At 37.7% G+C, this 26,476-nt stretch overlaps 1 protein-coding gene and 1 pseudogene across 2 annotated transcripts; both read right to left on the reverse strand.

Moving 5' to 3' along the window:
* Positions 1-2,536: 2,536 nt before the first annotated feature.
* On the reverse strand, positions 2,537-7,024 carry LOC137723415 (uncharacterized). Of its 2 annotated transcripts, XM_068462608.2 has the most exons (3): positions 6,851-7,024; positions 3,638-5,300; positions 2,537-3,028 (listed from the first exon to the last, which is right to left on the reverse strand). In XM_068462608.2, the coding sequence occupies exons 2-3, from the start codon at positions 5,295-5,297 to the stop codon at positions 2,673-2,675; spliced, it is 2,016 nt and encodes a 671-aa protein (XP_068318709.1). In that variant the 5' UTR covers positions 5,298-5,300; positions 6,851-7,024; the 3' UTR covers positions 2,537-2,672. The 2 variants fall into 2 exon arrangements, with proteins under 2 accessions (XP_068318709.1, XP_068318708.1); XM_068462607.2 differs by lacking the exon at positions 6,851-7,024 and having other exon boundaries at positions 3,638-5,453.
* Positions 7,025-9,559: 2,535 nt separating this feature from the next.
* LOC148697382 (uncharacterized) lies at positions 9,560-10,167 on the reverse strand (annotated as a pseudogene).
* Between the last annotated feature and the right edge of the window lie 16,309 nt (positions 10,168-26,476).

Genomic DNA, 26,476 nt, shown 5'->3' on the forward strand with positions numbered 1-26,476 from the left:
GTTAGCCTTGATTATAGGCAATAAAGTAGGATCGTGATATGCAATCTGTGTATAAAAGTGTAACCCTAGTTCTGTGAATGAATAAGAAAAGAACAATTCCATCACCCTACTGTTCTTTAGATTGTATAATGAAAAACATATTTACATAAAATCATTTTCGAAAAGTAGATATGTATTTGGATTTCATGCTATTAAGATTGAGAATGTTGTACCAATATTGGGGATAGTGACTAACCTGCAGGATTTAAACTCTGCCATCAACGAAGATAAATTTTAATAAATCGTCCCTCTATTTTTTGAAGAATACTACTAGTCAGATCTGAAATGATATTTGTCAATATTATTCAAATCCAACACAAAACTACGATTGGGAAATACTTAAGAATATGTTAGAAAGATCCTATGAAGACAAGGGATATCATATTAAGAATAAAAAATAAACTTAAAGCTGGTAGAGTAAATCTTAAGCAGAAATATTTGAGGTGGGAATACTTTATGAAGGCAAAGGTTAGATAGAATCATTCTGCAGCCTGAAAAGGAATTTTGAATGCAAGATCCATTATTGAAGGGATGAAATGGATCATGGAAAATAGGAGGAACATTTTGCTCTAGATCATAATTGGGTTTTTCGTTTCACTATCATTAACCTTCTCCAGGAAGATCAGTTAGTTCAACTACATTTAAGCCTTAAGGTAAGTCACTTTATTATAAATGGGGCTTGGAACAGATCCTTGTTGCTCTCCTTATTTGCTCGCAAATTGGGAAGATGAGAAAACCAAGTTGTTTCAATTAGGCAAAAGCTTATCCGGCTAGAGTGGTAACGCTGTCTTTAAATGTGGGAAATGATTATGGTAAACTTTGACGGCTCTGTGAGGAATTCGAACGCGGCGGCTGGCTTCATCGTCAGGAATGAACACGATGACCCGGTGATTGCTGGCGCTAAATCCCTAGGCAAAACCATTGTTAAGGTTGTGGAATGTCTGATGCTAACCTAGTGATCGATGCGGTTCGGGGCACGAGCGATGTTCCCTGGCGGCTTCTGAATATTATTGAGGACGTCAAGAATATTGCCAGGTCCTTGGAGTGTATCTCGTGGGCACATGTTTTTCGTGAAGCAAATTTTCTGGTAGATGTAGGCATTCAGTATGATACCTTCACATCTGCGATAGATCATTACCGTCTTTTGCCTGTAGAGCCTATTATTTGATTGTATCAGAACTAGTTGTTCTCGGGGAGATTCTATTCAATAAAAGAAAAAACTTTGCCATCAACATCGGGCTTGGCGACAGTCACCTGTCGGTCAAACCTCCCAGGCCTCAACAACGCTGAACCAAGAACATCCGGCCTTCCCTCTCGCCGCCCATCCCCGCCTCTCTGCCTCCCCACCTCATCTATCTCATCAATGAACACAATACACGACGCCTTCAACTTGGCCTTCTCGAACAAGTCCAGCACTCTCGACGCCCTCACTTCCCACAAACAACTCCACGAACTCCGAAGCCGCGCACGAGAAAAACATCGTCTTAGCCTCGCCGGAAGAATTTTGAATTTTTTTTTTTCAAGTTTTTAACTATAAAAAAGATAAAATTGTTTTTTTTCATTATTTAATTTTTTTAATCTTCGTGGCAATATTTAATTAGACTTGTGGGATTTCGTATGTGGCACATAAGCACATAACTGAAGTTTTAGTAGAATTGTGATAAAAGGAACACATTGATTGACAACGCCTATTTTCAAGGACTACATTGATTAATTTTTAATTTCAAGGATCATCTTAATAGAGTAGGTCAATTTTATGGACCATTTGTGGTTAAAACCCTAAATAAATGATAATCCATGGACATAAACAAATAAGGGGCTTTTAGATCCAGGTCCAAAAACGTAGAGTGTTTTTAGGAATGAGTCCAATTATCTAATTATATGTTTTTATTTCTTTTATTCTCATTTTATATTTTCTAAAAATATTAAAAATCAATTAAAATCTTCTAATATTATGCATTTTCCAACTCCAAAGGAATATATTTAATATCTTATAACAAAAAAACTAATATACTAACATAAATTTATATGCAAAGCATTCTACCCTAACTCAAGTAACAAATATATGAATGTATATAATACCTATACATGAGATATGAAACCTAATTAAAAGGTAGAAAAAAACATAACATACCTAGAAGCAAGACACATTAATCTATGACAGGTTGATTATAAAAAAAGAATCTGTCATATAGGTAAATAAATATAATTAACCTGTGATATAGGTTGATTATAAAAATTAAAAATAAAATCTATAAATGGGGTTTAAAGTAGAAGGAAGAACGAGAAATAACAAAAAGATAAATGAAAAGAAATAAGCAAAGAGATAATTGGGAAGAAATTTGATTTTTATAATAAATCTTATCATTGAACAGATAACTATTGATAATTAAATAATTAAAGATAACAAATTGGACTTATTTTAATAACCTAGACTATTCCTAGTATTGGCTCAAAAAATTGAACTTATATCAAGTTTCCCCAACAAAAATAAAGGTGTGCAACAAGCGAAAAATATGTGCGGATATCACTTACAATATCATACAAAATTACCTAATAAAAAACACACATTATACACATGCGTATATGAATATACATATATATAGTACTTCGTTTTTTCTCCCTGAACAATTTTAGGGACTACCTCTACATTCAAGGGGTAAGTTGTCCAGCCATGAATCATCCAAAAGTGGGACAGAAGAATCCAACTCAGTAGGCCATTGAGAACTTACATCTACTTCATCAAACACAATGGGTTTGCATTTCCCATCTCTGTGGTGATAAATAGACTGCAACCAAAGGTTGCAGTGTACGAAAACCAGATCATTGAATTTTTCCAGCTCTCCTCGGTTGTGTTTCTTGCTGTGCATGCTCTCGAAGGTGGTCCAGTTCCAACAGCACCAATGGGAGCTACATGGTTGGCTCAGTATCCGTATTGCACATCTCTGGATTGTGGGAATTTCATAACCATAACCTGCCCACCAATCTCCTGTAAATGTATGAGAAATGTTAGATACATACCCCACGTTTTTGAACAAATATAGACCAAAATAACAAAGAAGAGCTACTGTCCTATGACAGATGATTGGAGAAGAAAAAACCATTAATCAGTCTTAAAGCTCGTTTGGGACTGTTATGGGAAACACTTTTGCTTATAAACGCTTTTACTAAAAATCCTTTTCTTAGAAACAAGTCGAATTTTTTTATTAGAAACTCAGGCTCTTCCTGGAAAGCACTTGGAAAGTGCTTCTCTATAAAGCGATCCTATAAAACAAAGAATTTTTTTAAAGTCTTTATGCCAAACGTAATCAAAAGCACTTTTTGTTGTTAGATGAAGCTTAACGCCATTCTAGAAGCATCACGAACAAGCCCTTAAAGGGGAACTGAGAAAGTACATGTTCAATACTCAAAATTGGTCTGTCAGACCTGTTTCACTTAACACAGAAATAAAAACAAATAACAAAAAAACGAAATAGTAATCAAGCAGGCCATAAGTAGTCAAATTGGATTATGTTGGCAACCATAATTATATAACCAGCACATGCTTCAAATTTTTTTGTTTCATTAGTACTTTGATAATAATTGCAAGTTTACATACCTGGGGAATTCAGTGTCCTTCCCAGGATTGCAAAATCCGTCCCAAAAGCACCTTGTGCATTAACATACATAGGATGTTCTTTTGTTACTTCCATTCTATCGTCATGTGTGGTAGCCATCCTCAACATGGTTTCTTGAAATCCATTTCTCATCCTTAAATCAATCTTAAAGTTTGGACTGTAGAATACCGAAGGGTTAAGGGAAGCTGCCGCTGCATGCAAGGATGAGTGAAGCTGCATATTCCATCTCTGATCAATTATATCCCAGATCAGCATATATTTCTCTTCGATACCCTTATAATGGGTCTTTATTGCAACTTTTGCCCTCTCTATTCCTTCATACATGTACCCCATAGCTGGCATATCCCCGTCAACAACCCTAAGGATTTTAAGTAGCGGTTCAGAAATACTCACAGCTTCTCGTGCATGCTTCCAAAATCTCTCTAAATACAACGACGACTTAATAGCTTGAGCCTCAGGGTGTCTACTGTATACTGAAGACAAGGAAAACATGTGCTTTAGATTGTCCTCCTGAATCACAATGGACCTCAAGGTGAGGAAATTAGTCACGAATCTAGTAATTTTTGGCCTTAGCAATTCCATTCCACCAGTGAATTTTCTCATCGTACTCAAAGTCCATGGATGACTGTATAGGAACCTAGCGATGGTCTTTGCCTCTTCCAGAACAGTAGCTAGCCACTCCTGTTTACCGATATCCTCCAGCATCTTATTAATACAATCAGACGCACAAGGAGACCAAAACAATGAGTTGTACTTGGCCATAAGAAGTCTTCCTGCGTAAACATAACTGGCAGTAGTATTCGTTATAACTTGCACAACATTCTCAACACCTACCTCCAAGACAACAGACTCAATCAGCTCAAACAAGTAAGTAGCATCGTCTTCATGACCCGATACATCAACTGACTTCAGAAACAGAGTTCCCTTCGGATATGTAACTGAGAATATTACAAGTGATTTGTTCCTACCATCAGACCAGCTATCACATAAGATAGTGCAACCAGTTTCTTTCCATTCATCTCTGCATTTCTTGTAGCAATCATGTATATCACCTTTGACTTTTTCCAGAAGAGAAGATCGTAGGCTTTCGTAGCTTGGGGCTTTGTAGTCAACCCCACAATCTGCTATAGCATCCACCATTTCCTGATAACATATGGATTTAGCAGCACTAAAAGGGACAGAATTTTGGATGAAAAACACAGCAATTTTTTTATCAGCAACATCCTGCTTTTGCTTTTGAGCATCACCCACTTCTAGGTGTGCCACCGGTGAAGGGCACGGAAACAACAAAGACGGGGATGTGCTTCCATTCTGTCCGCTAGTCCCATGGTTAGGATGGAAGCCACCACTAGCAGAGGAGCTATTCTGTTGACCATTGGCTGCAAGTGCCTTATCAACCTTTGGTTTCTTGGGAGTTTTCTGTTTCTTTGGAGTGCTTATTATGCTTAAAATGTTATCCCGCACATCAGTCGGAACTTCTGTGCAGGGGACTATATCTTTGTTTTTAATTTGAGCTAAGTGAAACTTCATTCTGTATACGCCTCCACTGAACTCCCGTTGACAATAATTACACCTAACCTTCTGCTTTGTTGCATCAACCAGGACACAGTGTTCCCAACACGCATCTCTTCCACGAACCATTATCTTTGACAACAAAAATGCAATAACTATTATTTCCATTCAAATGAATATAAATGTTACAACACATTGCAGTAATTGTCCTATAAAGGCATTATTTGATGCAAGAGAAGAAGAAAACAAATAGTTTGAAATGCCTTCCAGAATAACATTCTATATTCAAACACCTACTTGCCATTACCTGGATCTCCCGACAATTGTTTATCATTCATTGTTACATGGTAAAAGGAAAGCACCTAAGCATGCTAAATTGCTAATTCAATCCAAGTATCCATTTCTACCTAAGGTTTCACTAACTTTACAACCCCATTCCTCGTTTCCATTATCTAAGTTTGAACTGAAACACCATTAATAGCAAATGCATCTTCGCAACTTTTTGTTTGTTTGTTCATTTATTTTCTGTATAAGCAACTAAAACAAGAAATTCACACGGAAGATGTCCCACCTCTGTACCGGATCCATACAAACGAAGTCAAGTAATACAGTACAATGCCAGTTAAATATGCACAATTTGTTACACATTCTTTTGTCACAGTGATTAACTTGGGAACTCTAATATCTCACTCAGTTACAATCCATCCCAATAAAACAAACTCTGCATTTCAATGAAGCATTTACCATGAATCTTTAGGCATCAAATTCTTCAATTTTATGCTGCAGAATTCTATACATTAAAGACAACACATATCCTCTCTTCTTTTCTTTTTTTTCAGTACAAAGATAAATTTTACACTAAGGGGAGGGAGAGTTCGGCTAAGCCACACAATGAGCAACCTAATTTGATATCAAATTCGTTATCCACGAGATTCGATTCTAAAACCTCACTTAAAGAGGAATACCACTAGACCGTAGTGCTAAGTGGCAACATATATCCTCTTTTAGTTTTTCTAACTTATTCAAATTCTATAGCACAAGCTACATTCAAATATTAAGGGTACAAGTCAGCAATACAGTTAGAAATATAGTTAGCAAGTTTGTTAGTATTTGGTTAGAGTTGTTAGGCTTACTAGTATAACAACAAAGTGTGTAAAACCCTAATCTTCATTCTCTCAGTTAATACAAATCATATTTCTCTCTCTAAACTCTCTCTCCCTAAGATCTCTGTGTTCATCCTTCTATTCATCATTTCTTCTTGATTTTCTCCTCAATTTCCAAACATTTCAATGTAGTTAACATCAAAATGGGTTCATGTCTTTTGTTTATCACAAGCGATATTCTACACTAATGTATATTAGGGAGGTTTTGAACAAGAGACGCGGTACATTGAACAGAAGACCCTAACCACCAGGGGTCCGGGCCGCAGTGGATTCATGTCTTCTTCTTTCAGACATATCTTCCTCTATACGTTAATTTTCCCAGTAACCCACAAAATCATTCGTTCCAACCGACAAATATGTTAATCCAAAACAGCAACCTAACTTGTAAATAAGTATTCAAAAGTTCAGTAACTAAATAAACATTTATTTATTTTTATTGAGCTTAAGCAACTCAGTTATATTAGTTCATGTTGTTAATCGGAATTTAGACTTACAGAGAGAGAGAGAGAGAGAGGGCACCTGCTTGTAAAATATGGTCTGAAAGCGTAAAGACCGGAGCGGTCGGTACCCGCAAACTGGGATCGGCGATTTTGGAGGGAAGGATGCAGGAAGAGTGCCGAGGAAATGAAAAACCACGGCGATAAATCAGTGGTCTTCGCTTGGCCCTTGACCGAGGAAAAGGCATAGAACTCTGAACTCTCCTAAAACCGTTGCACATGACTTGCTCGTGTCCCTCATTTTCTCACAGTTGTCCTTTGAAGTTTGAACTGCGAAAACATTTCTACCTTTCCATTTCTTTGCTATTTTTTTCTTGCTTTTTTTTTTTTTTTTTTTTTTGGTAAATTACAAAAAACTACCTCAATTATTGATGTTACGATACTTTCATACCTCATCTTTTAAAATTGACAATGTCATACCTCATCTTACGAATTTGTGTCAATGTCAAACCTCCGTCAGTTTTTCTATTAATTTTTCTGTTAAATGCTGACGTGGCTAGAGACGGAACCTATTTTTTTATTAAAAAATTAATTAAATATTTTTAAAAAATTAACTAAATATTAAAAAAATTAAAAACAAAAAAAACCAATCAACCCGTGTCCCCCCACCCCAGATCCCCCCTTCTCTACCACCCAACCCTCTCTCTCTCCTCTCTCTCTCTCGCCTTTCTCTCTTCTTGCTCCCCGCAACTTGCATCCCTAAAATCCCAAAATCGAGAAACCCTTCCCACCCGTCCCTCCCCCAACCTTCCTTTCCGATCCCACCAACGACAACCCTACATCTGTCATTGACTCCAGCGATGACAACCATGACCCCCAATCGCCCCCAAACCCTAACTCTAGCCACAACCTCCACAACAACATTCCCTTCTCCTCCTTGCCCCTGGAGTCTGCCCCTAGCGCCCCACTCGCCTCCATCACTCTTCCACGTATGCTTTAACCAAGACTAGGCCTGATTTGCCATGGGGACGGACCACGGGTTCCAGATCTAAAACTGCTACCCATTATGCGAGCTCTTTCTCCGCAACTTCGACAACGGGGGCGGAATCGGTGTCGTCGAGATTCTATTTCGTTGAGACGATCGCGAACCCCAAGGGGTTGTGCGCGATGTTGCAGGTGGCGGGGTCGCTGGTGCTGGTGTGCCCTGGCCTGTAGAAGGGGCAGGTTAAGGTGGAGCATTACAGGTTGGGTGGGAAGGGTTTCTGGGTTTTGGGATTTTAGGGATGCAGGTTGCAGGGAGAGAGAAGAGAGAAAGGCGAGAGAGAGAGAGGAGAGAGAGGGTTGGGTCGGAAAGAAGGGGATCTAGGGATGGGGACACGGGTTGATGGGTTTTTTTTATTTTTTTGTTTTTATTTTTATTTTTTAATATTTAATTAATTTTTTAAAATATTTAATTAATTTTTTAATAAAATGGGTCCTGTCTCTAGCCACATCAGCACCTAATAGAAAAATTAACAGAAAAACTGACGGAGGTCTGACATTGGCACAAATTCGTAAGATGAGGTATTCAATTCTTTTATTTATTTATTTTTTTTTGTTTCTTTATTTCTTATGTACTTTTTAATACTATGCTAGGATTTTTTGTTTGTTCCCATTATTTTAGACAAAAATGTATTCGAACACACATTATTTGACGAATAAATCAGATGGATGAATTTAGTGCAATTTAACTTTATTATATATATGTGAAGATGTATTTCTTAGTTTGCCCTCTGAAATTGTATAAAGCTGTCAATTTCTACCATGAACTTTAATTTTAGTCAATTATCCTCTTGAACTTTTATAAGTAGCCAATTTTCCCTCTGAAATTTAACTTTAGCCGGTTAGCCCGCTTAAAATTTTATAAATAACAATTTCCCCCTAGCGTTAGATTTTAAAAAATTTCATCCAAATTTCATCAATCAATTTTTCCATTCTTTTTGCCCCCATGTGGTCGTCATGTATTTTCTGTGTCATCAAAATGGATGAAAAATTAGATGAAAGTTTTTAAAATCTATTGTGAAGGGGGAAACTGGCTATTTATGAAAGTTCATGGGGGTAATCGGCTAATGTTAAAGTTCAATAGGGAAATTGACTAATTATAAAAGTTTGGATAATCAACTAAAATTAAAGTTCAAGGGAAAAATTGGTAGCTCCATACAATTTTCATTTCCAAACCCATTCATCATCCATCTACTTGTATATTGTCAACTTTTGTAACCATGAAGAAAAGAGTGGAAGAAGGCACGATAGTGCACTAAGGTTGAGTAGGCAACCAACACCAAATGGGTTTTTAGAATAATGATTGAGTGGCTCTGAATAAGGAATAGTGGATTTCATCCTACTCGGATAAAATTGGACTGTAGATGTCCTATAAGAGAATTCCATCAATCGCTCACGCGCATGTAGGTTAATACGGCTGAATCAGTAGATGTTACCATACACAATTGATGAGCAATCCATGTTCAGTATCAAGATCCAGTATACTTTTCACATGATCTTAACGCGAGGAAGAATGCTTGATTTGAATACAAAAACTTGTAAATTTGTGATAGACACGACTAAAATAGTGAACATTTCACTTGTTCTCGTGAATTAGCAGCAGTTTCGGTGTGTAAAGTTGAAGAATCAACATAAATGTGATGACAATATAAGAATATGGCACTAATTAGTGTTTAGTTTATTTTATACTACCAAAATCTTGGAAATCGGCTTGCAATCGAGTATATGACCTGAAAATCCCTATACTTCATTACTTTTCTGCTGAACCCATTTGCTGCCTAATTCTGCAAGTGTAATTTTCAAAACTTATAACAACACCAGCACATTTCCGAGGGTTGTCGACATGCTCCTTGTAGTAAGACAAGCAAGCATCTTTTTCATTTGAGTAGGGCATAGGCTTCTGGAACGGAAGCTTGAACTCCTTATCATGAAGTTCCTTGGCTTTTTGTGTTACTTCCTGCAGCATGTTCTCCTCTTGTTTCTGCAACCGCTCCATATCCCTCTCGCTCTCTTGCAGAACAGATCTGATGGCATCAAGCTCCTTATAGGGTGACTATGAATGAGGCGTTACAGGCACGAATAGAGGAGACTGAAAAGGCCATCCTTTAGCACCTGGCCCCTTAAGTGTTTTAGAGTCATCAGAACCCTGCTTCTGAGTTATCTTCACTTGGGGCTATAAAGGCTTTCGTGGTAGCTTTTTAGTTCTTCTAGGTTTCCTCTTTGACTTCTCACCATCCTCAACAAGCTTATTAACCAGATTGGAGCTAATCTGAATACTAAAATTATCCATGGTGGGACAGTTCCCTAATAGCATACCTAGAAGGCTGGAAATATTTATGCAATTGTGCCCAATTAGAACCTAAATAAAATGACTATCGAAAGAGAGCCAATAACTGTGAAACATTGCTGCAACAAACTCTAGAATTTGAGAGATGAAGATGAGTTCTGTCAGAAATTGAAAAGGAAAACTACAATTTAAATTAAGAACTAACAGAAATATACATATTCTGGCCTTGGGCCCACATTCATGTGTGAAGATAGCAAGAGATTTTGACCAATAGGGTCAAATAAGGATATTAGAATCCAACACAACTCTCGTATACTTGAAATTTCAAATGTGAAACACTAACCCTCGAATAGGGATATTAGAATCCAACATAACTCCCGCATACTTGAAATTTCAAATGTGAAACACTAACCCTATATTTTTTTTTCAAATCTTATAAATATCTGGGTTGGTCAGCCAGCTGAGTGATTTCATCAGTCAAAAACTTTAAATTGTTTGAAAGATACACAAATCGTACATTGTATAGCTATGTAATTCCCTTCATCTCACGCACGCTAAGGACAATGGCAGTAGGATACTAGTAATTGAGGACCCTCAGCCCCATTCTTGGATGAAATTCAACAGCCAGTTGTGAACACACATTATTATCAAACACCAAAGAAAAAATGACAAACTTAATAAAGTTCAAATGTAACTGTACCATTGTGATTCAAGGTATCTCTAAACCTTCACAAATTATGTTGCATGCATAACAAATATTGAAATTTAAAATCCAAGATCAAGTTCAAGAGAATAAAGCCTATTCAACAAAGTAAAACAAGGATTCAGTTGCTGAATGTTAATGGTTATAGCTTCATTGACCAGACAGATGTATTATGATACATGATACACACAACGGATTTCCGTGGATTTTGAAGAAATCCCATCTCCCAAATCTCTAAGGAATCCTAAGTTGTGGCATCTTAGTTCATACACTTTCCAGCAGACAAGGTTTACTTCAACAGTCTATTGTCGATATAGAGATTACGTACTCCAATGTCCTCCTAAAGTTTGAAAAGACTCTTTTATAAAGATATCTTATTTACATATAAAAGATATTCAACCTCAAGTTTTGATAACATTAGACTCATTTGTGGGGTTTAATCAACACAAAGTTACGAATGGAAAAGAAACCTATCACCACAATAACATATCTTATCCACGGCATGTAATGACATCAACTTAAGTTAATCTATAAGTGGAAGTGAGACAACAAAAGACAAAATACACACAACTCAAACAGAATAAACTATTTGACATCTTGTTAACTTTTTTCCTCCTTTTCACATTTCCAAGCCTAATATTACAAACAAAAACAGTATAGCTTGTGCAAATATATCTATGACAAATGGAATAATTATACTTGAAGAGTACTAACATGCAAGTATGGAAGACTAAAATACAATAGAGAACAAATTTTGACAGTTAAACTTTCTATCCCAATCTTTTTGGGAGCACTTATTATTCCATAATGTGTAACCAATAGGTTTCAAACTCCCTAATCTATAACTGGTTTCAAACTCAGGAAGCGAAACACGAGTAAAGATAAGGCAGACCATATCACTTTTGTTCAACTGAATTCAAGTTGCATTAATATGCCTAAGCTAGTCCTTGCATTTCCCGAATAAGAAAAATAGTGGTCTACATTCACCTATTTCCTATAAGAATTATGATTTGTATGACCACAAACATCAATATGGCCGCCCAGTAATTCTTAATACTAGTCGAGACGTGAAATCAAAGACCACAATTTTCAACCCCAAAAATTTTACAAACAATTGCAGCATAAACAGCAACCCTAGTATATATGTATCGACCCAAAATCTCCACAACATCAAATTCATGTCAAAAATTACAACAACATTACACACATTATACGAAAAACAATTAAAAACTAAACCAATAGAAATTTCAACAGACGAAAAAGGAGCAAAAAAACCTAACTAATTCGTCAGATACTTCTTTGAGGCATTTAATCAAACAGCTTGCAGGCCAAACATGCAAAACCCTAAACGAATGATCCCAGAACAAACTATGAAGCGACAAAAAACCCTAATTCGACGAAAGATTGATCCACGAAAAGAAGAAGGCAAACCTGGCTGTGCCTCTGGAGAAAGACAATAGGATGAAGGGCACTCTATAACCGCTTTGGGCCGCACTTTCTTCTGCTCGATACGGGCATCGGTGAAACAACAGACCCCGCGGAAAGTAAAAGAGTGGGCGAAATTGTAACTACCCGTCAAGTTTTGGGGAGGAGCTGTAAATTCCTGTAATTTTTGAGCAAGCAGAATAGAGTACAGGGCCTGGATTTGGAGGCCCGCCTAATTTGGCTGAAGTAATTTTGGGTTGGGCTGGATCAAATAACAAGCCTGGATAAATTCATGGGTATGCCTATTTACTTCAATTTTTAGTTTCAGAATTGTTATTGGCAATCCAAAAACATTATTATTTACTTCAAATTAATGAAATTGCAAGTGAACATTTGTATACAAAGAATGCTGATGAAAGTTTTTTTATTTATATTTTTTGTGATTCAGACATGAAGAATGTATATTAGAGAAATGAGGGATGAAGAAGGATGATGGGATACAAGGCAAGAATAAGGAGGAATCAATCAAAGCAAAATCTTGAAAGTGAAAACATCTTAAAATAAATTTTGGTTTTTAGTTTTCATGTGTGTATATACTTGTACATATTTTCAGCAACTTTCCTACTATCCATCATCCACTCTTCTTCATCACTAACACAAAAGTGAAAAAATAAAAAAATAAAACAAAAAACAAAATGGCATCATACGTGTCGAATATGTGTAGAAACCAAGCTCCTTATAAGCACATATAAGATTCCTTGATTCCTCGATGTGAGATTCACCACTCTTAGGGCTGGTTTGGTATTGTTGTGCTTTGAAAAAAAACTGATTCTGCTGTGCTGTGAAAATAAGCGGCTGTGAAATAAAGCAGCAAAGTGTTTGGTAAACTTTTTTGTAAAAGTGCTTTTGAAAAAAAAACAGTATTATAGTGTTTGGTAAATTTTTATGTAAAACAGATGTGAAAAAAAGCCGATTTTTCAAAGCTGGGTTTTGCAGCTTCTTGTTTTTTGCTTTTTTTTCACCCAAAACTGTGAAAAAAAGCTGAAGCTGAATGTTTACCAAACACAAAAACAGCTCAGCTGTTTTTGATAACAGCTCCCAGCTTTTTTTGATAACAGCTTTTTTCAGAATCACCTCAGTACCAAACCAGGTCTTAATGTGCCTCTTCACGCTTGAGGTATTTAAGCATAACACATACTTGATGATGTGGTAGCACATCGATTGTTGGGCTCAACGTGTTAGTTAACCTACTTTGATATTGTATAGGAAGTTGAGGTTCTACCACAGCATGAGTAGTATCCTAACTCATTATAAGTACGTGTAACGTCCCATAATGTTGGATTTACACTACTTACAATCAAATAGGTAAACTGAAACAATACATGTACCCGCCTACTTATATTGATTTAGGCCTAGGCTGAGCTACCTAGATACTTATATTGATTTAGGCCTAGGCTGAGCTACCTAGATAGAGAGATTTGGTGATACAGATTTTCTATGGTTCCCTGAAGTATGCCATATTCTAGGAATTTTAACTGCTAGATCTTTATTTAAAAATAAATAATAAATTAAGAATCAACAGTTATAAAGTTTGCAGTATCTATACTCCCTAGCATCATAGATTTACTATTTTTCTTACTTGAAATAATTTAGATTGAATTACTAATTAAAATCTTATAGATGATGAGTAAGGTTATGTAGTCAAAGGTCAATATAATCTTACTAATTAGCCATGTATCATTGCCAATTTTTATCTTTTTTTTTTTTTAACATAATCAATGAAATATAGGGGACCATGATATTCCAAGCCGGAGTAAGATGGATCAGAATACAATACCTCAGAAGTCTAGTCATGAACTCAACAACTCGAATTAGATTGAGTTGATCAAACAAGCCAATGATGCCACCACATCCTACTGAGCTCCAAAAAAGTAGGCGACCTGATTCGATTGGGGATCATACTAATTTCCAATATTCTTGGAGATTCTTATAATTTAGGGCTTGGCATGTGCTGCAGTAACCATACTCTAAAGAGAACACAATATATAATCTTAAATATCCTCTTGGATTCTCCTAGTTTAATACGGATTCCATATCCTAAAAGGCCTCTCTCTTGACTAGTATAAATACACTCATCCAAGGTTCATCTATGGTAATGCAATTATCGTATACTCTATTCTCTTGCTCACTGTTTAAGTCTTACATTGCTTACTAACTTGACTGTTGGAGATCCTTTGGCCGGTACCTCATATATACCCAACTTTTATCTTTGTTGTTTGTTCTTTTACAGGTTGTCGGATTTGTGTAACTCCTCTGTCTGCGATGGTGTGTGAATTTGATTCCAAGAATTGGTAATTCAGATAGTTCAGTGAATGCTAGTACTTAATATTCCCCCATCCTAATCACTCTACCACATCATGTCTAGTTCAGATAGTTTATATAGTTTAGTGAAGGCATGTACCAATTCCTATTGAGGAAGCAATCAAGATTTGTACACTTTTGTCGCACTAGGAAACAACGGGGCCCTAACGATGAAGTTACCCGTATCATACACTAGATTTGGGAAGTCTTGATGAGGATCAATACCTCTGTCAACAAACTTCGCGAGATCTTGATGACTTTTCAGGTGGAGAATTGATCAAAACTTGTTAACAAACTTTGCGTGGAAGCTCTAGAAGATGCTGTTTTCAAATTTAAGGACCTGAATACCATAATTCCAGAAGAACAACCAGCCGTGACAACACTTATTTTGACCCCAAACCTACGATAAATGACATGGCCGAACTTTCAAAACCTCTCATAAAAAGCCTAAGCATGATTTAGAATAGTATGATAACCAAAGGTTGGTGAATAAACGAACACTAAATGTCAACTGCATCTACGAAGAGCAAAAGCATATGACAATACCAGAAATGAGAGAAAGACCGCATGCAAAAAATCTAGAATGCTAGCTTCCATCAACAAACTTTTTCCGATCGAGTCCAACATCTTGATGTTCTTTGATCAAGATTTGGAAGATCTGCGCTCTCACATAATGACACTTTGATGATTAAGATTCAGATCTCAAATGCAATGGTCAACCGAGTTCTGATAGATAACAGATCCAAAGTTAACTTCTTCATTAAAGAAACAACGAGGAGGATGAGAAGAGTAAGACTACTCTACATACCTTTAATGGCACTTCAACTCGATCTCTCAGAATTGTGAAACTGGCGATTTAGGCGTAACCCTACAACAACCTGGTAGTTTTTCATCTTATGCACCAATGAATCATCAGCATGCAAAAGAACTCAATAAGGCTAAGGAAACAGAGTATACCTTATAGTAGCAATAGATTACTTCTTTAAATGATTCGAAGCAGAGCCCTTGTCTCAGTACTAGTGCAGTGGTCAAGTCTTTTGTCTTGAAAAATTTCTTCAAGTCTTTTGTCTTGAAAAATTTCAACTACTAATTCAACATTTCACACACCATTCTCCAACAATGATCTGCAAAGTCACAAACTGGTACAAAGAACTCGAAATCCTCTATCTTACTTCCACTATGCGATACTCTCGGAGCAATGGTCAAGTAGAAGCTTCAGACAAAACGATCATCCATTGCTTGGAGAAAAGACTTGAGCAAAAGAAAGGTAAGTAGACAGAGGAATTGTCTTGAGTTCTATGGATGTATCACACTATTGTGTGGAAACCAACTGGAGAAACTCCATTTTCCATGCCTTAGAAACGGAAGCCATCATCCTAGTCTAGGTCATAATAATGCCAAACTTGGATACTGAAGAACTGACTAAATTGGAAAATGCTGGAATCCTTAAATCTAAATGACTTTGCGAAAAAGTGCAAGGAATGTGCCTAAGTCCAACTTGTCGCAACCAATTTAGGTACAATCAAACATAAAAGCCTGGGAGGCTTCCACAGTGAGAAAATTATCCCAAATATGCAAATCAGCTGAAAAACCAACTCTACTGGCAGCATCAGCCAGAAAATTCGCTTTCCTAAAGACATGATTCCAACTAATCTTCAAGAACGACTTAGCCAACTAACGAATATCTTCAAAATGGTCCTTAGTCTCCACTAGGGGTTATAGTTACCCTTAATAGCCTCAATCACCAATTTTGAATCACCTTCCACCATGATACGAGACACACCTTTGGCCTTAGCCAACCAAAGTCCATCTTGCAAAGCAAGGCATTCCGCAACAGAAATCGTGTTTTTGCCAGTATGTCTAGCCCTCGTAGTAATAGGATTCTCTGCCTCATTCCTAATCACAAAACTAGAAGCTGCACCTTGGTCCATCACAGAGCCATCAAAGTTGAGCCTAACAAAACCATTATGAAGAGGCCGCCATTGAATATTAGAATAATAGGGAGATGAGTTACCATTTTGACTTACAAGGCTTAAATTATTAGTTTCAAGAAACTCCTTTCCAAGATTAACCGCAACCTTAACAATCCAGGAATGGTTTGGCATTTTATTCTGAAATATCACCTGGTTTCGTTCCTTCCAGATTTGCCAACAAATGAGTAAAGCTTTACTAAGAGCACACATACAAACATCAATCTTAACCTCAAGATCATTAAGCCAATCAATAAAATGGAGATTTTGATCTAACCTTATAGAGTTAGGAATAGCTTGACCATTCCATATTAATCTTGCAAGGTTATAGTTCAAGAATAAATAGGCTTTATTCTCTTCCTCATCATCGCACATAGGGCAGGAGGAATGAATTGTTGACCAACCTGGATAATCTATCTCTTGTATGCAATCTTCCTAAAATAAGAAGTTAACTAAACATCTTAACTTTATGAGGGATCTTAAGCTTCCACATTTTCTTAAGAAGCCCACTAACATTATTATTATTAAAATTTCCGTTTTGGATCCACGTTGCTGACTTAACCGAAAACTTACCATTCACATTAGGGCCCCAGCAAAACACATCATCTTGAGGTGTCATAGGGAGAAGAATGATGGATATCTTAACCACAATGTCATTATCAAGTAACTGGCTCAACCGACTACAATCCTATTGACCATTAGTGATGAAATAACTCACTTTCAAGTTTGAATCAATATTAACCAAGTTACTGGGTGGGATCAAGTTGGATAGGGGGAAAGGAAAAACCCAATTATGGGTCCAGAAGCAGACAGCCTAACCATTTCCTACAATCCACCGCATCCCCAATTAATGATATTCTTGGACTTAAGAATACATTTCCAGGCACATGAGTGGTGTTGTCTGACTTTAGCTTTAAGGAACCTCTCTCTTTTTAGATATTTATCCTTTACAATTTGAACCCACCAGTTTTGACTATCCGTTAAAATTTTCCATCCAAGCTTAGCTAGACAAGCATTATTGAAATGGCTACTTTTCCTAATGCCCAAACCTCCTTTATCTTTAGGGCTGCACACTTTATTCTAGGCCACAGGGACAAGCTTACTATCTTTTCCCCACAAGAACTTCCTACTTTCTCTATCTAAAGTTTCAGAAACTTTCTCAGGACATTTAAAACAAAACATAGTATGATTGGGAACACCTAGCAGGTTAGCCTTGATAAAAGTTAGTCTTCCAGCTTTAGAGAGAGTATGTGCTTTCCAGCCAGCTAACTTATTCTTTATTTTGATAATAAGCTCTTCAGAATTAACTTGGTCCTTCCATAGAATAATATTAAGGATACCTAAATACCTGCCAATCGTGGCTTTATGTTGAATAGCAAGAATATTAACAATGTCATTCCTAATGTTGTTAGGGGTGTTGTTAGAAAAATAAAGAGAAGACTTATGAATGTTTAGTTTTTGGCCAGAAGTTTGGGCAAAATTATTAAGAACTCTAGCTATATTCCTATTCGCAATGCTAGTAGCACAAGAAAAAAAATCAAACAATCATCCATAAACATCAAATTAGAAATTCTATAACCTCTAGGTGCCATTAAAATACCAACATTACTTTTAGGTGAGTTTCCTAACTTATCTAAATGTCTAATTAAGGGCTCCATACAAAGGATGAAAATATAAAGGGATAAATGATCACCTTGTCTAATGCCTCTGGACGGGCAAAAATAACCATAAGCCTTATCATTAATAATCACCGAGAAGGATGCCAATGTAATACAATCCATGATCAACTTGAGCTAGTGATCATTAAAACCGAACTTAGCCAACACTTCCTTAATAGAATCCCACCTGAGAAGAGCATAAGCCTTTTCCAAATCAAGCTTAATAGCCATAGCACCCTTCCTATCTTTTTTAGCCTTAAAAGAGGCAAAGATTTCATGAGCTATAAGAATGTTATCCTGAATGGATCTTCCAGGAGCAAAGGCCCCTTGGTTTTTAGAAATGCAACTGTTTAACAAAGGTTTATTCTACTCAACAAGATTTTGGTAATTATCTTATAAGTAACATTACACAGGCTTATTAGTCTGAAGTTAGTAACCACTTCAGGGTTCTCCACCTTTGGGATAAGGGCAATATTGGTATGGTTTATTAGATGAAGGCTTGAACCATTCAAGAAGAAATCTTTAACCAAATTAACCACAGAAGGGCCAATTATTTCCTAGCAATTATGATACAAAGAAGCATGAATACCATCTGACCCTAGAGCTTTCAAGGCTCCAATACTTTTAACCATCTTAAACACTTCAACTTCGATAATAGGCCTATTAAGATTATCATTATGAACATTACTTGTACAAGGAACAAGGATGTCAATGAAGCTCGCCAGAGCGTCATGGGAAGGCCTCAAAATCTAGATTTGAAATCCTCAACGATCACTCTCTCCATGCCCTCACCCATCTACCACCAATTGCCTTGACTATCCTTGATTCTACAAATTTCATTCCATTTCCTTCTTACATTAGCCACCGTTTGGAAATATCTAGTATTCCTATCACCAAGCTGTAGCCAAATGGTTCTAGCCTTTTGGGCCCAGAATAATTCTTCAATCTTAAGAACCTCATTAAATTGATTCTTGATCCACATTTCCTTAACAAACTGGCTATTAGAATTAGGGTTATTCATAATCTCTTCCTGCACTTTATTTAAATCCCACAGAAAACTCTTCTTTCTCTCGAATAAATTCCCAAATACCTCTTTATTCCAGTTCTTGACTAGAAATCTAAAAGTCCCTAAACAACCCATTAATTTCTCATTCTCACTGCTAATAAAAGTTTGATCCCAAGCCTTCCCAACAACACTTTTAAACTCTGGATGAGAAAGTCATATGGCCTCAAATTTAAAGGTGCTAACCCCCAGAGTGTTACCACTTCTAAGATTATTCGTATCAAGAAGAATAAGACTATGGTCAGACCCAAAGATAAGGTAGTTATGAAGATTAGCATCTGGAAATGTATTAATCCAATTCATATTAGCAATGGCTCTATCTAGTCTTTCAAAGATAATAGCTTATCCTTATGACCATTACACCAAGTAAATGGCACCCCAGTAACAGAGATTGAAATTAAACTTCCCTCATTAAGAAAATTATTAAAGTTTACCATATGCTCACTAACATTCCTATCACCCCCAAACTTTTCTTCCAAGTTAACAATGTTATCAAAATCGCCTATCAGCAACCAGGGAGGAAGAGGATTATTGCTAGGAAATAAAGATATAATTTCATTCCAAAGTTGGGGTTGAAGACTTTTTTGGGGGAATGCATAAACACAAGTAAATAAGAATTGCTTAGCAGAGCATTTTTCAGTGACTTCACAGTGAATAAATCTAAGAATTGTGGGCAAGAACATTAATATTAATATTGAAAACGTTCCAACATAAACAAAGACTACTAGCCCTACCATCTCATCTGGCAAAAAGCATATTACTGAACCGCTTAGACAATTTAGCACTTAGACCTCTATCTAGGTTAAACTTCGGTTCTACTAAACAAAAAAACATCTAAAATATTTAAACTACAAAGGCAATTAAACTGGCTGGCAAAATCAGGCCTGCCCTAGCCGCTACAATTCCAATGCATCAACTTCATCAATCAACTTCATCCAGGTTGTAACTCGGACCCTCTCTATCTTTAGCTTCACTTTTTATCCTCTTCCTATTCCCCCCATCTGAACTTGCTCAAGCACACCATCTTCTGTTTCCATGAAAACATAATCTCAAGCCCCAAGATCGGTAAGCTCTTTCACACTTTTTCGCTTGCTACTACTACCATTACCCAACTCTTCAGCAACACTCCTGCGACCAACGGTACTATACCTAGACCCTCAATTAGCCACCAGGCAAAACTTATACACCAAGTCAGCCCCGAGACCCAAGTCATATTGCCCTTGACAACATTATCATAGCTTCTCCCATCCCTACGAGATGAGCTTCTACCCCTGCTGAGGTTTCTACCTCTCCTCATAGGAACCTCAGACCACCTCTCATTTTCCTCATGCTGCTTTTAAACATTTGCCCCTTGAGATAGACCATCACCCTTCGAATGACCAAACTCATCCACCAAGGTAGGTTGAGGAAACAACAACATAACCCCCTCTTGAAGGTCATTCTTAGTCTCATCACTAACTGGGCAGTTCTCTGGGCAAATCATCGGCTCATCCTAAAAAATCTTATCCACTAGCAAGCATCAATCATTATCAAAATTTCCAGGATATGAGTGCCTCTCAGAGCGTGTTCGTCTACAATAAAAACAAATTTCAAATAACTTCGCATAACTTAACAGAAGCAGACACTCCTCATCATCATTCATCACAATTAATCTTTTAAGAGGTAATCAAAGGTCAACCTCCGGAAAAACACAAACAAATAAGCCAATTAAACCAAACAAAGTAGCCTCACTAGCCCTAATAAAGCTTCCAATAGGTTCAGTATTAACCTCCAGAATTTCTGCATTCCTATATTGGACTGGCACCCTTGGAATTCTTACCCAAACTCTCAGGTTGGATATAAAGTCAGTATCACGAAATTGGATGCTCCACCATTCCAAATGAAATATTTGCCCTTTCATATACCAGGGCCTAAGGTCCAGCACAAACTCCAATTTTTCCTCATTCGTAAACTCAACAGCATACCACCTATGCCCAAGGTGGTAAAGATAAAAAAGGTTTTTGACTCTATCCCCCCAAGTTTGACCAAGCTTCCGCTTAATAGTCCTAGCATCCAGTTGTTTACCCACGAGTTTACCCACTAGGACTCTACTCTTCATGTACTCCATATTGAGGTTAGAGAAGAGGCTAGTAGAGACCCGAGTAACCCCATTCTCCAAAGTGAAGGTTCCACGAGCCCCTTCCACCACAACAGGAGGTTGACCATGCAATGGGTTGGCAAACTTATTTGGCCAAGACAGGATCCTAGAGCTAGTAGGAATGCGAGCATGCCTAGAAGAGGAGGCTTCAAGTTGAGAGATGACTGTCATGGCTAAACTGAGGACACTTAAGCAGGGAGGATTAAAGGTTTGGATGATCACTGCAACTAACTCCCACCATCTATAAATACTACCCCGGAGCATGCATCAGATACTCACCATGGGAAGATCAATAGATGCACCTAAGCACGTAACCTCGATAAATATCAGAATACTAATCGGCCTGAAACAAACTCTACAATGGGCTTGCTGAGCCTCGGGCTGCCTAAAATTAACCCAAGCACACACGAAGACATTAATAATTACCCTTTCGAAATCATAAAAAGGAACACTAGAATTTAAATAACTAAGAAAAAGATAACAACCCTTTAGCTTCCCTCTAGCATCATAATTAACATTCTTGTAATACAACCAATCGAAATGAGTACTTACCTTGCACACCCAAATTTGAGATCTTGTCTTAAAGGAAGTTTGAGAACACTAAGGTACCTGAAGAAGGCAACCTAGGGGCTAACTGGGAAGGTCTTTACAAAGTCATTGGATGCCCAAACTCTCAGGTTGGATATAAAGTCAGTATCACGAAATTGGATGCTCCACCTTTCCAAATGAAATATTTGCCCTCTCATATACCAGGGCTTATGGTCCAGCACAAACTCCAATTTTTCCTCATTCGTAAACTCAACAGCATACCACCTATGCCCAAAGTGGTAAAGATAAAAAGGGTTTTTGACCCTATCCCCCCAAGTTAGACCAAGCTTCCACCTAATAGTCCTAGCATCCAGTTGTTTACCCACGAGTTTACCCACTAGGACTCTACTCTCCATGTACTCCAAGAGAAGAGGCTAGTAGAGACCCGAGTAACCCCATTTTCCAAAGTGAAGGTTCCACGAGCCCCTTCCACCACAACAGGAGGTTGACCATGCAATGGGTTGGCAAACTTATTTGGCCAAGACAGGATCCTAGAGCTAGTTGGAATGCGAGCATGCCTAGAGGAGGAGGCTTCAAGTTGAGAGATGACTGTCATGGCTAAACTGCGGACACTTAAGTAGGGAGGATTCAAGGTTTGGATGATCACAGCAACTAACTCCCACCATCTATAAATACTACCCCGGAGTATGCATCAGATACTCACCCTGGGAAGATCAATAGATGCACCTAAGCACGTAACCTCGATAAATATCAGAATACTAATCGGCCTGAAACAAACTCTACAATGGGCTTGCTGAGCCTCGGGCCGCCTAAAATTAACCCAAGCACACACGAAAACATTAATAATTACCCTTTCGAAATCATAAAAAGGAACATTAGAATTTAAATAACCAAGAAAAAGATAATAACCCTTTAGCTTCCCTCTAGCATCATAATTAACATTCTTGTAATACAACCAATCGAAATGAGTACTTACCTTGCACACCTAAATTTGAGATCTTGCCTTAAGGGACATTTGAGAACACTAAGGTACCTGAAGAAGGCAACCTAGGGGCTAACTGGGAAGGTCTATACAAATCATTGGATGCCCAAAGTCTCAGGTTGGATATAAAGTCAGTATCACGAAATTGGATGCTCCACCTTTCCAAATGAAATATTTGCCCTCTCATATACCAGGGCTTATGGTCCAGCACAAACTCCAATTTTTCCTCATTCGTAAACTCAACAGCATACCACCTATGCCCAAAGTGGTAAAGATAAAAAGGGTTTTTGACTCTATTCCCCCTAAGTTAGACCAAGCTTCCACTTAATAGTCCTAGCATCCAGTTGTTTACCCACGAGTTTACCCACTAGGACTCTAATCTCCATGTACTCCAAGAGAAGAGGCTAGTAGAGACCCGAGTAACCCCATTCTCCAAAGTGAAGGCTCCACGAGCCTCTTCCACCACAACAGGAGCTTGACCATGCAATGGGTTGGCAAACTTATTTGGCCAAGACAGGATCCTAGAGCTAGTAGGAATGCGAGCATGCCTAGAGGAGGAGGCTTCAAGTTGAAAAATGACTGTCATGGCTAAACTGAGGACACTTAAGCAGGGTGGATTAAAGGTTTGGATGATCACTGCAACTAACTCCCACCATCTATAAATACTACACCGGAGCATGCATCAGATACTCACCATGGGAAGATCAATAGATGCACCTAAGCACGTAACCTCGATAAATATCAGAATACTAATCGGCCTGAAACAAACTCTACAATAAGCTTGCTGAGCCTTGGGCCGCCTAAAAGTAACCCAAGCACACACGAAAACATTAATAATTACCCTTTCGAAATCATAAAAAGGAACACTAGAATTTAAATAACCAAGAAAAAGATAACAACCCTTTAGCTTCCCTCTAGCATCATAATTAACATTCTTGTAATACAACCAATCGAAATGAGTACTTACCTTGCACACCCAAATTTGAGATCTTGTCTTAAGGGAAGTTTGAGAACACTAAGGTACCTGAAGAAGGCAACCTAGGGGCTAACTGGGAAGGTCTATACAAAGTCATTGGATGCCCAAACTCTCAGGTTGGATATAAAGTCATTATCACGAAATTGGATGCTCCACCTTTCCAAATGAAATATTTGCCCCCTCATATACCAGGGCTTATGGTCCAGCACAAACTCCAATTTTTCCTCATTCGTAAACTCAACAGTATACCACCTATGCCCAAAGTGGTAAAGATAAAAAGGGTTTTTGACTCTATCCCCCCAAGTTAGACCAAGCTTCCATTTAATAGTCCTAGCATCCAGTTGTTTACCCACGAGTTTAGCCACTATGAAGGAACTCTTCATGTACTCCATATTGAGGTTAGAGAAGAGGCTAGTAGAGACCCGAGTAACCCCATTCTCCAAAGTGAAGGTTCCACGAGCCCCTTCCACCACAACAGGAGGTTGACCATGCAATGGGTTGGCAAACTTATTTGGCCAAGACAGGATCTTAGAGCTAGTAGGAATGTGAGCATGCCTAGAGGAGGAGGCTTCAAGTTGAGAGATGACTGTCATGGCTAAACTGAGGACACTTAAGCAGGGAGGATTAAAGGTTTGGATGATCACTGCAACTAACTCTCACCATCTATAAATACTACCCCGGAGCATGCATAAGAAACTCACCATGGGAAGATCAATAGATGCACCTAAGCACGTAACCTCGATAAATATCAGAATACTAATCAGCCTGAAACAAACTCTAAAATAAGCTTGCTGAGCCTCGGGCCGCCTAAAATTAACCCAAGCACACACGAAAACATTAATAATTACCCTTTTGAAATCATGAAAAGCAACACTAGAATTTAGATAACCAAGAAAAAGATAACAACCCTTTAGCTTCCCTCTAGCATCATAATTGACATGCTTGTAATACAACCAATCGAATTGAGTACTTACCTTGCACACCCAAATTTGAGATCTTGTCTTAAGGGAAGTTTGAGAACACTAAGGTACCTGAAGAAGGCAACCTAGGGGCTAATTGGGAAGGTCTATACAAAGTCATTGGATGCCCAAACTCTCAGGTTGGATATAAAGTTAGTATCACAAAATTGGATGCTCCACCTTTCCAAATGAAATATTTGCCCTCTCATATACCAGGGCTTATGGTCCAACACAAACTCTAATTTTTCCTCATTCGTAAACTCAACAGCATACCACCTATGCCCAAAGTGGTAAAGATAAAAAGGGTTTTTGACTCTATCCCCCCAAGTTAGACCAAGCTTCCACTTAATAGTCCTAGCATCCAATTGTTTACGCACGAGTTTAGCCACTAGGACTCTACTCTCCATGTACTCCAGATTGAGGTTAGAGAAGAGGCTAGTAGAGACCCGAGTAACCTCATTCTCCAAACGAGCCCCTTCCACCACAACAGGAGGTTGACCATGCAATGGGTTGGCAAACTTATTTGACCAAGACAGGATCCTAGAGCTAGTAGGAATGCGAGCATGCCTATAGGATGAGGCTTCAAGTTGAGAGATGACTGTCGTGGCTAAACTGAGGACACTTAAGCAAGGAGGATTAATGGTTTGGATGATCATTGCAACTAACTCCCACCATCTATAAATACTACCCCGGAGCATGCATCAGATACTCACCATGGGAAGATCAATAGATGCACCTAAGCACGTAACCTCAATAAATATCAGAATACTAATCAGCCTGAAACAAACTTTACAATGGGCTTGCTAAGCCTCGGGCCGCCTAAAATTAACCCAAGCACACACTAAAACATTAATAATTACCCTTTCGAAATCATAAAAAGGAACACTAGAATTTAAATAACCAAGAGAAAGATAACAACCCTTTAGCTTCCCTCTAGCATCATAATTAACATTCTTGTAATACAACCAATCGAAATGAGTACTTACCTTGCACACCCAAATTTGAAATCTTGTCTTAAGGGAAGTTTGAGAACACTAAGGTACCTAAAGAAGGCAACCTAAGGGCTGATGCGAGATTTATACGCACACAAATTAAACCCTCTTTTCGTCAAATTGTAGTATATGTATAAGTAGGGATCGTTCTGGACCGGGGATTAGGAGGGATTGTTAACCACTTGGATTTGACTCAAAAATGTAAAATAACAATATGAAACACTATACTAGACTCAAGGAATGCAAAACTAAACTTTAAAACACTAAAACAAACCAAAAGACTCAAAACAGCACCAAAACACTCAAAACTGCCTTAAAATCACTTTCTGGGCAGTTTTGAGCACCTTGAGTACTTTTGACGAATTTGGGAAACAAAATGAATCAAAACACTTACAAACACAAACTAAATGTATTTCTAACTAATCTAACACTTTAAAAGAAATGGGGGATTGGTTTTGAATGAAACTTGAAATAAAAACAGAAACTTGGAAACAAACAGATTGTAAAAACGAAATTAATGAAATAAAATGATGAAAAACTAGTTAGAGGGTTCCTTATCCACACATGAACATAAGCATATAAATTGACTCCCAGTTATGACTTCA

The sequence above is a fragment of the Pyrus communis genome, chromosome 4, assembly GCF_041283825.1.
Source record: "Pyrus communis isolate YQ-2024b chromosome 4, ASM4128382v1, whole genome shotgun sequence".
NCBI classification, from domain to species: domain Eukaryota; kingdom Viridiplantae; phylum Streptophyta; class Magnoliopsida; order Rosales; family Rosaceae; genus Pyrus; species Pyrus communis.

Coding starts and splice junctions, on each gene's coding strand:
- LOC137723415 (XM_068462607.2), bottom strand. CDS start 5,336: ATGGAAATAATAGTTATTGCATTTTTGTTGTCAAAGATAATGGTTCGT. Junction 3,029..3,637: donor AAGGACACTGAATTCCCCAG/GTATGTAAACTT, acceptor ATACATTTACAG/GAGATTGGTGGGCAGGTTAT.